General features: G+C 39.8%; 1 protein-coding gene and 1 pseudogene across 2 annotated transcripts; one reads left to right on the forward strand and one right to left on the reverse strand.

Annotated features, from left to right (window-relative positions):
* Positions 1-5: 5 nt before the first annotated feature.
* On the reverse strand, positions 6-9703 carry LOC110987777 (uncharacterized). Of its 2 annotated transcripts, XM_022250846.2 has the most exons (6): positions 8964-9695; positions 8322-8396; positions 7257-7328; positions 6312-6388; positions 5949-6050; positions 6-2283 (listed from the first exon to the last, which is right to left on the reverse strand). In XM_022250846.2, the coding sequence occupies exons 1-6, from the start codon at positions 9037-9039 to the stop codon at positions 2248-2250; spliced, it is 438 nt and encodes a 145-aa protein (XP_022106538.2). In that variant the 5' UTR covers positions 9040-9695; the 3' UTR covers positions 6-2247. The 2 variants fall into 2 exon arrangements, with proteins under 2 accessions (XP_022106538.2, XP_086996455.1); XM_087140329.1 differs by lacking the exon at positions 8322-8396 and having other exon boundaries at positions 8964-9703.
* A 1592-nt stretch (positions 9704-11295) lies between these two features.
* On the forward strand, positions 11296-13546 carry LOC147798335 (uncharacterized; annotated as a pseudogene).
* The last annotated feature ends 1075 nt before the right edge of the window (positions 13547-14621 follow it).

A 14621-nucleotide genomic window follows, 5' to 3' on the forward strand; every position in this document is an offset into this window, starting at 1 on the left:
TTGATGAATAAATAAATATTTGTATATACAGTCGTTTGTAGAAACTGATGATAATAATACGATGAACATTAATTATTGATCAGGTTTCGTTATAAGCTCTTCGACTTGACAACTACTCATCGTTGATGTAGAAAACTCATTAAAGTGAGGTGAATTTTGTTGAACTCACTATTCATTTTCATAACTAGGCTTGCCAGTTGATTTTATTGAGAAAACACCATTTTGTTAAAAGTATTTGTTTTAAGAACAATTTAAAAAATTTAAAAAGTAAGACAAGTAATTGAAAGCTAAAAAACATCATCCCTAGTAATTTGGTTGATATTGAATTTGATTGCATTCTTTACAAATTTCAAGCTTTTACAGTAGGTGAAAAGCACTGCCAACTTTGCCTTCTCTACTCCTCCCCTAAGTCGTAGCCTTTGTCACCTCAGATTCTGCTCAAAATTTGACTACACTCACTTTGACCATTAATTTTATAAAAACCCCCCATCCAGTACAGCCTGCTTCATGCCATGCTGGATAGGAAAATAATTTGCAAAAAGTTTAAAATTTTGCATTTCTTTTTGTTTGTTCCTAAACAAAAATCACATAAAGGAAAGACCTTTGTGAAAGATTTGCTACCAGACTAATTGAAAGAAAGTAATTAATAATAAAAAACAACCTAAATCTAAAACACATAAAGACCGGGGCATGTAAAAGAGGACAGTGAGGAAGCAGTGATCTGTGGGTCCCAAATTAGCCGCTAGCTAAACCAGCTTGTTGTCTCCAACTCCTTACAATTATATTGAGAGGAATTCAGTATGTTTCCGCAAGTAATTCAAACATGTAAGTCCATTTTGCTTTGTGAGGTAATGAAGGCAGTGTGTACCCCCTACAGTCCTCTGATATGGTGCCAACTGTGTGTCTCTGTGTGTGGTTTGATGGGCACGTACCATGAGAGTGAAAAAAAAAAACAGTTGTGCACCAAGCCGATGCGTTACGCAGTTAACAGCTCAAGCCAGAAGCAAAGCTGAACAATGGATCGAATTCATCTTTACTAGGATCGAAGCAAAGGCAAAACTACAGAAAAATCGACAAAGCCCCAACGAATTATTCAGGCGACCATAATTCAGAAAGCTTGAAACTAATTCATCGAGATCAGGCAACTTTCTGCGAGACGGATGGGTACTGAATGAGGCAAATTTAGCGAAAACCAAAGAAAAAGAAGCTTAAAATAATAAAAAAGAAAGTAATATAATTTCTAGCATGCATATGAAATGTTAACTAATGATTAAAATAGGAAAATGCAATCCACTTTTTGTGCCAGAGATTCTTTTTACAATGTACAATACAGGACCAACAAAATAGGTTCGTATAGGCCTAGTTGTTACACATTGCATGTTTTCAAGGGCTTTTATTATACATGTGCGGGATGAATGACCATTTACCTGAGAGGTTTGCTTGAATAAGCAAAGTTGTAATTGACTGTCAACACTTCTGTCTGATGATAGAAAAAGATTCTTTTTTATACCACTTTCATACCACGGAATTAATTGAAAGGTCTTGACTCCGATAACTTCTCTTCGTTGATTAATACAAGTTGATTAGTACTTATTGGGGCCCATTGATGAATTTTGCAAATGTTTAAACTCAATTCATTTGGGGTTAGCCCGAGAATTGGCATTTGTCGTGGAAAGATGAACTTGTGAAGAGCTTAAAAATTGTTGCAGTGAATGAACACGATAAATACTGTACAAACCAATGGGAATGTCCAATATCAAACTAACTTTACTGTCATCGATAAATATCATTTATTGGCCTAAGTGTAGTCAGTCTGTCTTCAAATTTGGGATAAATTTTATCAGGTTTTCATCAATATCTGCAATCTCTTACCCTAAATGTTTAGTAACATTCTATTTCCGTTTGTTTGAAAGGCTGAAAAGCAACAGTTGCAAATATCATAATGATCTTTTTGAGGATAATTAAAGCTATACATTTTGACTTTGCATAAGAAATCTTTCCACAACTCAGAAGAGGCGGCGATGCGACATTTAGAGCAATATTATGACCACGGGCTTATCTAACAGCTACTCGCACTTCGCACAGGCTTTCAAAGACATATTATAAAAAAAGGAATAAGTAATTTGAATAATACATAAAGCTTTCGATTTCTTAATTATTTATTATCTCCTACCAATAAAAGACACAGATGTTGGAATGACGTGAGATGAGGTGAGGTGACTCACATCAACGCTGTTGATCAGTTGGTTATATTTCCATGCCAGTCTCCATAATTGCCAGTAGCTGTTAAATAGAAACAAATCAAAAAGAGAGACAGAAAGAATATTATGGTAAATAATTATGTTTAGGATGGTGGGTCGTTTGTAAGGGATTGGAAGTGAGTCCTTATCCGCTTCAAGCCGGATGGCGTATTAACACAATTTTCCTTCTTGAGTAATTCGAATTAATTTTGGGAGCTCACACTCTACGCAAAAGAGCTAAGGGATTAAAGACCTCCTTTGTTTGAGCAAACGGCACTTACAAAAAAAGATAAAGTTGTATCAAGGTTTGCACTACTCCAAAATACGCGCCAATAGAAAACAGTGAAAATCAGACCGAAATAGCGCCGCCTGTTCACTCTCTGGAAGTGGTAGCCTCCGGTTTTTTTCACTGGAAATTCAAGGTTATGGCCAGAAGATAACTTTTCGTTTAGGGGGGCTAGTCACCATTTTTATTATTCGCCTTTCCTCGAAGATACCTCCAAAATATTAGTAAAACTATGTGCTCAAATCTGAATGTAGCCGCCAGCCTCTATCCAAAATAAGCCTGCAATTTGGGTCTTTTTGTAAAAGAAATACCCAAAACTGGAAACTATCAATCCCAAATTCGGGATTTTTAGAAATATTTCTATGATCCTAGGCCTTATTAAGTCATGTCTTACTGTATTAAAAAAACGTGGGATCAAAAAATATTAATGAACTCGCACGCGCAAATACAACGATTTGGTGGAATGCACCCCGAAACAATACAGGCTATTCACAATAGTGCGCCTCGAAGAGTTTGCAACGCATACGCCATTCACAACGGGCGAAATCTGTCGAACCTTTCCAAACGTGCATTGGGTAGACAGATTTTGTTTTGGTGATCGCCTACGCGTTGCAAATAGTTGGAGGCGCGATTTTCTGATTTCCCCCGTATTGCCAAAATCAAATATGGCCACGTGTGACTCTTGTATGAGGCCTATATCTACCAGGGCAGTTGAAAAACGGGGAAAAGAAAGAAAGTGCTGGAACCTAAAGTGTGCCTTGACGAATATGCGGGAAATAAATCCTCGACCAAGCAGCTTTTTCGGGTGAGAAAATCCAACGTTAACTGGCTTTTTAGACTAAAAACTGACAGCGCCCTCCCTTGTTTGCAAGAGCTTGGCAAATTTTGAATCTTTAAAGAAGCGCACTTAACGATTCACTTCATTCCAAAGAGATTTCCATACTTAGAGCAAAAGTTCAAACGTGCAGGAAGTTCTAAGAAAAAATCACTAATCCTTTAATCGAAACTTACTTTGGAGTGCTTTTTCAATGAGTGGCGCTGTTTGTGAAACAGTTAAATTTTCGAATTTATAATATATTTCTGTTTGCAGATTTTTATAAATTAGGAAGGGTTGATAATTCGGATTTCACTTGAGAACACGTTTTATGCTACTTTCTAAACAGAAAGAACCACCATCTCTTCGTGGTTCCTTTTATTGAAAACTCGACATTTTCAAACCTTTTTTAGAGTGCTAATGCTAATTTTCATAACATAGACTGTCCGGGGGTTACTGTCAAAACTGGGAACCCAGAATATGGTGACTGAGACAACAAGTTACGCAGTTGTTTCGTGTAATAATCAATTTGAGGCAAAATAAATTGCAGCTTCAAATAATTTATCACTGTGGAACATTGGAGGCTCTTGTCACTAAGTGGGTCAGTAGTGTTCCCTTGCGGTTGCTGGCAAGGTGATTTAATGCCTCGAACTAGTTACTGGCGTGACCTTAAAATGGTAGTAGCACTGGAGAGAGTTACTCCCGGCCACTTTTGCTTGACTGCGGCAGCCGTGGCGTTTGGTTGGAAAAGAGAAAATCTGTTTGTTTTGCAAAAGCAACCCTCCTCCATCCCGTTCAATGCCACCAATCGACAAAAAAGTTGGAATGCGAGAGTCCACCTGTCCCTGAGTTCAGTTCAAACTGAAACAGCAACGAATCACCAGAGAAAATGAAACGTAATCGACAGCAAAAATTAGTTCCCAAGTATCTAGCAAATTACACATTTTTGGCTGATCATATTCACACTCAATAATATTCAAAAATAAAGAAATAAAAATCCCCCGAAATGCTGTGAAAATAGCAGCATCTAAGCAACAGAGTACAAATCACAAAAAATGAACAAAGGAGTACTAAAATGTATACACTGCGTGGGCCTTTGTACTCTCGTGCATTACATCAGTGCTCATTACGACAGGAAAGTGGCCCTATTAGACATAACAGAGATACATAATTCATATTTCCCAGAGTTCATATAAATAGGTGCAGTTCCACATCAGTAAATTTCCGGGGTATTTACGAAAGGGAAAGAGCAAATTTAATAAACAGAATTACGCCATGCCGCACTGATTAAATGAATTTCCAATCATCTCCAATTCTTTGGAAACGAGAACTGTGATAAATGACATATGATTTGGCCTTAGTTTCTGGTTTTCAATGGAAGAATCATTCAAAAGCTCCACGAATGGTGGTTGCTTATCCCCAAGAAATAATACCTCTTGTGGGTATGGATACCTCATTGGGTGTAGGAGGCCTCACTAGGGTGAAATCTTTTGGAGGAATCCAGTGCATATTCGCATTTCGTCGACGGGTTGGGGGCACTGAAAGGCTGTAAAGTATGTTTCGTGAACATGATTCGACTACCGAGGGATGTACACCCCTGCCACTTATTTGCAAAGAATCTGACCTAAATAGCCGTGTAGTAATGATGCAGTAGGGAGAAAGTGAACCGAATATTCATAAGGGCGCCCTTATTAAATTCTAAGGTTCTTATTTCTTTTACCACTTGAGGTAAGGTCGGTCAGTCGAAAAAAAAAAACCTTAAAAAAAATTCCATGTTGCTGGTGTAGGGATATGCAGGAATCGCAGTGGGCCACGGAAAGGCGCGGTATACCGAATGTTCACGCGAACGACGACCGTCGTTTGCGAAATCGAAAGTTTTCAGGGCTTTTGTTCTCAAAGGTCATGCTGGCCAATTTTTTCCCTTCATTTTTTTTTGGGGGGGGGGTTAGGTCTTTTTAGCAGGGTGGGCGGGGAAAACATAGCTTTTTTCCGTGATCGGGAGCCCAAAATAGGGTTGGTAGGAAATGAAAACCATAGAATATAAAAAGGGTGCCCTGATAAACATAAGTCTGCAAGCTTGAATCAACATATGTTGTAAGCTTTATTGTAACAAAAAATAACTCAGGTATGTCGCCTGGCATGTCTAAAGGATTATATTACTTAGCCTATTTTTTTTTATCACGACCACTTCTTTCCCCTCCTGACTTTGAAAGATTGAGAAACTGATTTGTCCAGGCACAAACCATCATACTTTTATACCGTTAGTTCACGTATACTTTCGAAGTAAGAATAACAATCAAACGTACTGAATCAGGGGGGATCAATGATTTGTTTTCGCACAATGTAGTGTGGGTACTAAATTAAGCCCTCGCCGTTGTTAAAGTTACATAATATCGTAGGTATATCATTAACGGTACACGCAAAAGAAAACCAATACATGTATATGGCAAGGAGCGGGTTGAGGGGCTGACCCCCGACCCTTCCCTCAAGGTCCACGCCCGAACATGCACATAAGATGTGAAGTTTGTAGGCATTCCTTCCGATTCCCTTGATTTACAGAAGAGTAACATGCATCAAAATGTAGTTCTCATTTTTGATATTTTTTTACCTTGAGGATGCGTTCTTGCCAAGCTGGTATCCGAATCTGATAAACATCACCAATGAAATACGACGAAAGATCACTCGGCTGATCAAAAGCACCATACTCTGGCTGTGATTGGACAAGAATAGCTCAATTCAGTTTCTATTCAAAGCAAGAACTATTTTCTATACTCCTTAGTGTCCAATAATGTGGCCAAAATTTTATTCCTTACTGATGTAAATGTATACGTTTTTGGAAATGCAGTCATAAAAATGTCAGTCAAGTGTTGATCCATTTCACTGATTAACACCATTGATTAAAAAAAACTTGCATTAATGCGAACAGGGCATCGATTTAGAGAAATAAATATGAAGTATCAATTTTAAAGACCTCTTTGTTGCGTCGTGCGATTAAGGTCCGTAGAAGAGAAGTTCTTTGCAGGTCTGGGACAGTTCGCTTTCTTTTACCTGAAAATAATGAAAAGAAATCGAGCAGGAGGATTCTGTTTAACGGGAATAAAGCAATTAACAGTATTAATCATGCCATGTTAGGTCACTCAACTGCAAAAGTCTAGTTTCCAAAACTAGGTCAGGATACACATAAAATATCGCTGAACAGTGCCCGATGATGGGAGAAAATTGTCGCGACTGACATATTCCTAGGCGAAGACTGTCGACAAAGTTAGATCACGCACTTCGCTAACCCATCTACGTGAGTTATTGTGGTATCCGCCCCGAGCGAAACCAAGAGAGGGGGCACTTTTCCTAGCAACGAGGGCTCCTCTGGATCTGCACTTCACTGGTTCACGAACGACTATGACATGTATGCGTTGTGGTCATATCGCAACCAACAATCCTCTCCACAACATTGTTGGTTTTTTGGCAAGCAACCAGAGTGTGTCCCTGCTCGAAACGTAGAGGCCAACACTGCAAACGTGAAACGATGTTTCCTTTCGGCTTGAGTATCCTGTTTTTGAGTCATTTTCATAACTATAATAATGTAAACAGATTGCATTACAGTTGTCAACTTCAAAACGAAATATCAGTTGAGCTTCCACAAGCACTTCAAACGGCAGTTCTTATGAAAATTGTTGGCGGTGCAGACGCTATTTTTGGGGGGGTGTATATTGGAATTATGTAACTTGCATGTACAATTGTCTGTGTCTTGACAAGTATATGATGTTAGCGATCATAACAACCATAAGGAAAATAAGCTACAGAATGAGGAAAGTGATATCGAAAGAAAATTTGTTCGGTTCTCGGAGGAGAGATCAAGAATTAATGCTGTGATGAGTGTGTTGAGTGCTAACGGTCTTTGAGCTTAGGTCTTACTTACAATTGTGAGTTCTCAGGCAATCACCTCGTAGCTGGTTGACCCATTGATTCCCACAGGGCTTGCCATTTTCATCTGCATAAAAAATAGCAATCAGTTCAGGCATTTCCAGGATATTCGAATGGCATGAGGCAAATTTAAACCATTCACTGTGGTTTTTGATGGCACACTTATGAGAATAAGCTCATAACGTTTGCCAATAAAAATATTTTTAGAAGAATAGTTAGAAAGTATGACTTCTGCACGCTTTCTAAAGGTGCTGCCACGAGCGCTGTTAGAACTATTCAGATTGTGCAATAAATTGACTGTTGAACTTAACCTCTAATCATTCCTAAGTGAACGCAAGAATAGATTAAAACAAACGTGAAGTTGCAACCCTGCCCCGGCATTTTTGTAGCACATGCAGGAGAGGCCAGATGATGAAGAGCTGGAGTTAACCACTTCATCGCCTGGCTGTTAGAAGAAATTTTAAACACTCATTTTATGGACTATTTATTATACACATATGCACAAAGAATGGTCATGGTGGTAATACCATAAGCGTCCAATCAAAACCTTATGATCATATCCCTCCAGACTCCCAATGGATTTTTTCACTGCTTTCAGAAAACCCTCTAAAATCGTCCTTGTGATTAGTCTCCAGTCTATTTTTGGGGGGGTGGATAACGACTTCAAAATGAATTGCTTCTGTCCCATGCGCACGAGGTTGAAAGATGTCAGCAAGGCTGCTCATTAGCCTAACAAAGGAACTTAAAACATAATTCCTTGCAGGAGCTTTCAAAAACGGGTAAAGCTCTAAAGTGTGGGACAAATTGAGCTAAGCAAAAAGTAACTAATCGTGGGTTGAATCATGAGATATTAGTTGAGGATGGTCATTCGATCATTGTTACCCATTACATGCATGTGTATTCACACAGACAGAAGAGCAACGTTTGGGTAGGAAGCAATTGTTGAATTCTTTCTGCGCACCATAAAGCCAATTAGATGAAACAATTAACAATTATGACAAACATGATGATAATTAGAGGGTTTCAAATAGGTAAATGGTGAAAGCCGAGAAAAACCCACTGATGCTTTGAAGCTCCTGATTATTCTGGCATCTTTTTCGGACCTGTGTGAAATTGCAGTATCCTCCACAGTGTTCTGAAATATCAAACACAAATGCACAATAACATGCACAAACTATCTTAAAATGTCTCCTTTAAAACGATGCACTGTGTTTCACAATACGGGTCGTTTAAAAATTTCCATCGAAAAATATGTATTTTCAGTGGAAATCATGTCATTGTTTAAGTTACAAATTGTCCCCATGACTTTCCGGACCCTTGTCAGTTAATTTTGACACCTTACGGCGTTTTTAATCCGACAAAACCCAAGAAACAAATGCTAAAAACAGTCCGAGTAAATCTAATATTTTCCTTACTAAGACAGTCGAGTGGTAAAAGAAAGTTGCTGTAACATGCACTTGAAAAATTCAAACTCGCCTTTCAAACGTTACAATGCCTATGGAACTGTTCACTACATGTTATAGCGATCAAACTCTTCAATCTTAACGATCAAACGAGTCTTATTCCCTAATTTAAAATAACTGTCAAAAAACCCTTCTTGTGTAAGGACTGTATAAATAAAAGACAGATTAAACTTATCGTCGATAATGGGACATTCAGTCATTTTTGGCGTAGTACTTTCATAATTTAAGTGAAAACTTACCATTGGCATTATCGGCCTTTGTGATGACAATCAGAACTGTCACTAAGAAACATAAAATGCAGGTTGCCAAGTTCATTGTGTCAACTGGTAACGAAAGAACGGATTACTGTCTGGATCTCGATTACGGTGCACGCTGGATGACCACTTTTATTTGTGTAGCAGGATGATAACCGACGGAAATGGTGAATTGCACAGGCAGAATAAACCTTCTCAAATGCGATGATTAACTCTCGCTGCTTTATGGTATAACCCGTTTTACTTTTTATACCTTTTATCAAACCCGCCCGCCAATTCTAATCTCAACAGCAGGAACAAGAAGACAAAAGCAACAAAGCATTGTACAGGCGTGTAATGTGTCATTTGGGTTGATTGTGGAATGGTCTCTCTACCATCATAACGGCGAAAAGCATGAAAGTTTAATAGGCAAGTGCGGGTGGAAAACTGAGTAAAAATTGCACGTGGATATCCACGGACGATTTGTCCAGAGGGCAGCAAGAGTTTCCGAATCGACGAAGCGCAAAACTCATAAACCATACGAGAAGCCAGAATTTTTCACCGAAAATGAGTGAGTGGGAATCTGGATGAAGCTTCAGAATTTTGATAAGCGGATGCTGGGGCGAATCTTTTAAGGGGTATCTTCCGACGACGCCCACGGCTGTACATCAAAACTGTATTGGAACAGGCTATTGCTGGTAAGTGTGGAGTAACCATGGTGTGCATATAGTACATCTGTTCATTGGCCCATTTATGCGGTCTGGAAGAGCACAGTGCTACTTCAGATTGCATTCGGGAACTTGTGACGTTTTCCTCACTCAATGAATTATACTTTAGCATGTTGTTTGTAAGCAATTCCCAACTAATCATTTGCTTTGTACATATTCCAAGTAAATCTACATTTCATTCGAGGCCATAACAAAAGATAATCTATTCACGGCCAGTGCCTGTAGGCCTGTATTCAGCCAGGCGTGTGTTTACTTCAACCAAGCTTTGCTCGGGTGAAATTTTAAAAGGTGCCTCTATCTGCATGGGCCGTCCTCTCTTACTTTAACTGTAGATGACAGGTCCTTGTCCCACCTTTATTTTGGAAAGAATAAGAACTGTTAACACCATGAACTCGGTTCGTCATTTTTTTCGCTGAAAATTCATCCATGTCATACCCACACACACAGAAACAAAACACTTCTCACTCCGTCTATAGGTCTATACAATTCTTGATGTGCGGCTCGGAGTGGAGGAAAATCCGATCAGCGCATGGAATTTACGACAAATCTCTGGGATCAAAATTTAGTGCCCAAACACACGCCCATAGAAAACAGTGCAAAATCGGACCGAAATACCGCCGCCTGTTGACTCCCTTGAAGAGGTTGGCCTCTGTTTTTTCACTGTAAATTCAAGATTATGGCCAGAAGATCACTTTTCGTTTCACTTTCATGGGCTTAACCACGAAAAAGTTTTTGTATTTACCTTTCAAGGAAGATACCCCCAAAAAGCAGTGAAACTAAGCGCTCATTTCTGAACTTAGCCGCCCGCCTCTATCCAAAATAGCCCCAAAATTTGGGGTATTTTGTGAAAGAAATACCCCGAACTGGAAACAAGATTTACAGAAATATTTCTATGATCCCTCCCGAGTATGGTCTGTCTTAATGTAAAAATCCCGTGGCATCACAAAATATTGAGCTTGCGCGTAGAAATAAAACCATTTAGTGGAATGCACCCTGTAGCGCGTATACGCGCTTTTATACGCGTTTTCGACGGTACACGTTTTCGACACTTGACCTTCTACGTCACAGCGCGCGATGTAAACAACTCTGTAGTCACGAACTCAAACTTGGAATCTCCTGGTTGTTTGCTGCTCCGTGTCCGTCACCGAACATGTGGAAAGTTAAAGCTCTTCTGGTAGGTTAATTACTTGCACGATTCAAATAGTTGTTCTATTGGGGCCTATTTTACTAGATACAAAATGGTGAGGCATTTCTTAGCTCATGTTTTCTTTATTATTGGTCCTAAAATGTTTCTGTACGGTGCGCAATAACAAAACTCTCGATAGGCCTAATGCAGAATTTAAAAAAAGTCACCGAGTCACCATTACGGAGGCTTCTAATAAGAGTATCGCTTATATTTTTTTTATCATTATTTAAAAGACATAAAGTAAGATTGTCAGATAGGTTTCATTTATTTAAATACAAAAATTAATATAATGATTTCGTGTGAATTTCATGAATGTATATTCGTCTAAAATGCATCTCAGCCCCTATTTATGATTTTTTTCCTTGGTAAATTTATTATGTATTATTATTTCTTTTTTCACATAACATGGGCATGAGTTCGGTGAAACAACCCTGGTCAGTCACCTGCAGGAACTACATGTCAGTTAGCCGTAACCAAAGCATTCCATTTGGTTATTGATGAAAATAGGTCCGTTGAGGCTGCTGCAAAAAGATGTGGCGTTCCCTTGACAACATTGAAGGATAGAGTCAAAGGCCGAGTTGAACCAGAAACTACCAAGTCGGGACCAGCTCCCTTGTTTACCCTTGAGGAAGAGGCAAAATTTATGGAACATCTCAAGAAGATGGCCGTAATGGGTTATGGGTACAGGAGGGCTGAAGTTATAGACATAGCTACCTTGTATGCAGTCAGTCTCCACAAACGCCAAGCAGGACATCCATTAACCCTCAGATGGTTCAGACATTTTATGGGAAGATGGCCGGAGCTTCATGTGAAAAAACCACTAAGTTTGGACATATAACGGGCAAAAGCTACATCTGAGGAAGTTGTCAAGGCATATTTCACTGAGCTTGACAGAATAATGACCATGTACAAGCTAAAAGATGCCACTGAGAGAATCTACAATGTTGATAAAAAGGGACTAAGGCAAAATCATTCTCCACCTCATATCGTCAGTGCGTCCAAGAGCACAGTTGCTGTCACTACAGGCAAGGGTTCTACTGTAACAGTCATTGGTTGCAGGAATGCCACTGGACAGCAGCTTCCACCATATTTCGTATTTCCAGGACGGAGGATGAAACAAGAGCTCCTTTAGGCTGCCCTCCGGGTGCCAGTGGAACTGTAACAGTGGCTGCATGATCCAACTCTGATATTTTCATGGACTACCTCTCATCACATTCCTTAAAGTATGTCACAGACAGCAGAGACGATCAGCCTCTTCTTGTCCTTTATGATGGGCATTCTCCCTGCCATTGATTGACTGGGCAAGAGAACACAATATCTTGTCGTTTGTCTTACCAGCATACACGAGCCACGTCCTGCAGCAAGTGGATGTTATATGCTTCGGGCCATTTGAGAAAATCTACAATTCAATTTGGCACCAACACATGCGTGCCCATCTACAACAAGCATTGACAGATATTCCATTGGTGAACTAGCTTGCCGAGCAAACTCCAAGGCCCTATCCCCTGACAACTTACGAAACTCGTTCAAGAAAACTGGCATATATCCTGGCAACTATGAAATAAACGATGTCTAAAACTATATACGAACCGGCCAAGGCGCTAAATAAGACAGCAAGTGAGCCGACAGATTTGTCTGAACCCCAACCTGTTGGTCCACAAGGTGACGGCAGTGGCAGCTTCCTTCACTCAGACTCCTGTGATCTCTTAAAAAAAAGAGAAGAGATCATAGGCCAGCAAGGGAAAGTACCAAGAAAGAGGAGATATGCCTCTTCAGTGACACTGGGAAAGGCCATATAACTGAAGAAGCAGTAAGGAAGAAGATTGAGCAGTTTGTGGAAACGTCACAGAAGAAGACACCAACCAGAGTATAACCCCACCAAAAGGGCAAAGTAAACAGAATCTGCTTCCATGGCTGCATCACAACACTGTGAACCTGGACCAAGCCAAACAATCACATCTGTTCGTGATGTACCTTCTGATGAGGAAACTCACGAGGACGAGGAATGCTGTGTGTGTCACCGGTACTGCCCTATTGAACTTAAGGATTCACTCTACTTCACCTCATGGGCTCAGTGCATGTTCGAAAGCTGTTCATATTGGGTTCACCTCAAGTATTGTAATCTTGCACGACTACGACTGAAAGACACATTTTTTGCCTATGCCATGGTTTGCCATGCTTTCAGTCCCCAACAGAAGAGGAATTTTAAGTTCTTTCCCAGTATGTGCTTGGTTTACTTGAAAACCCAAAATTCAGAAAAGTCTTAACAGTGGCAAAGTTGTAAAATTGAAAAACATCTTTCAGTTAATGAACTTCTTTCACGTTCAAGAGGATTGTTTCCATTTTACCAAAACTGAATTATTCATTACGATGATAAAACGAATTCCTTGTTTATTAAGAGGATGGTTTTGATGATTTAGAAAAGGAGGGGAGGAGAGGATAGCAGAAACCATGAAGACCCAAGGGGGAGGGGGTGATGAAAGTCACTCCAGCTTCCCCATCCCAAAGTGGAGTAGGTGGGCCTAGGCCAAGGGGTATTATTGGATCATAATAACAATGCTACAGAAAGCTCGGCAAACACATATTCCAGACCACTTGTTTTATATGATATTCTTGCCAGTAAGAGATTACTTTGATTGAGATGAGTTGGGAATAAAGGATGATAAATCAGAGAAGGGTGCCCGTGTCTGTTTCTGAGTTGTGTCACCCATGGCAACAACCCCTACCCTGCCTGAGTGTGAGTAGTGCAACCCGTCCTTTTCCCCGTTTTTCTGGCCTCTCAACCGATCAGAAGACTGGGCTTTCCTACGTAACACCTCATTTGCAAAAAAATGAGGAGGTGGCCCGTACCATTTATAGTAGGGGTATTTATATGTTGGAGGGACGTAAATATAATGTATGTAATATAAATTATAATATGTATGCATACATTACTTTTCTTACACTGTACCTTGGATAAGTACATGCTGCTAAAAATAGACAAAATGTGCAGTTAAATACGTTCTCATTGTGTTTGTGATGAAGCCGATTTTGCGATGATGTACAGGCAGGGCTTTTACGCGTTGCGACATGTTCGAGTGTCTGCCACTGTTTCAGACATCACCTACAAACCTTTATAAACGTATTGTACATACACGTACTATGTGTGTACAGTGCAATTCACACAAACAAAGCCAAGTGTTTTATTCATAAAGGAGAATTGTATGTTTTATTTTTAGGTCTACTGTGTACGATACCGTGCAAAGCCTTTTGAGATGTCGCTTGTCATATCATCCAAAGTAGAAAAACCGGTCCAAATTTAATAAATTTGAAATCAGACGCATTACATGTAATCTGATTGATCGAGAGGCCAGAAAACAGAGGGAAAGGGGTCGTGGTTTTACCTATACAGACGGGTTGCACTACTAGTGTGAGTATCCCAGGTGCCGCATTGCAACTGTAGGTCATCTGAAACTATAGTGGTGCAACACCCTTCGCTTGGTGGTAGCCTGCCCCAAAACAAGCCTGCTCTTTTGGCTTTCTAGCTAGATTGCTCGTTGACGTCAGCCAAGGACCACTTTGGGTTTCCGTCGGTGCATACCGCCACAGTACGTTAACGTAACTCATTTTTTCACGGGGGGGGGTTGTTGCCACATATTCTTGCCACATTTTTCTTCCCAGTTGTTGGGAAACATGTTTTATGAGGACCATTCGACTCTTTGAGATCCTATTTTTTTATCTCAAGATGAGGACATACTTTCAGGAATTAGG

This window comes from Acanthaster planci, linkage group LG08 (assembly GCF_054643075.1).
Source record: "Acanthaster planci isolate LZ-2023a linkage group LG08, COTS_SCS, whole genome shotgun sequence".
NCBI classification, from domain to species: Eukaryota; Metazoa; Echinodermata; class Asteroidea; order Valvatida; family Acanthasteridae; genus Acanthaster; species Acanthaster planci.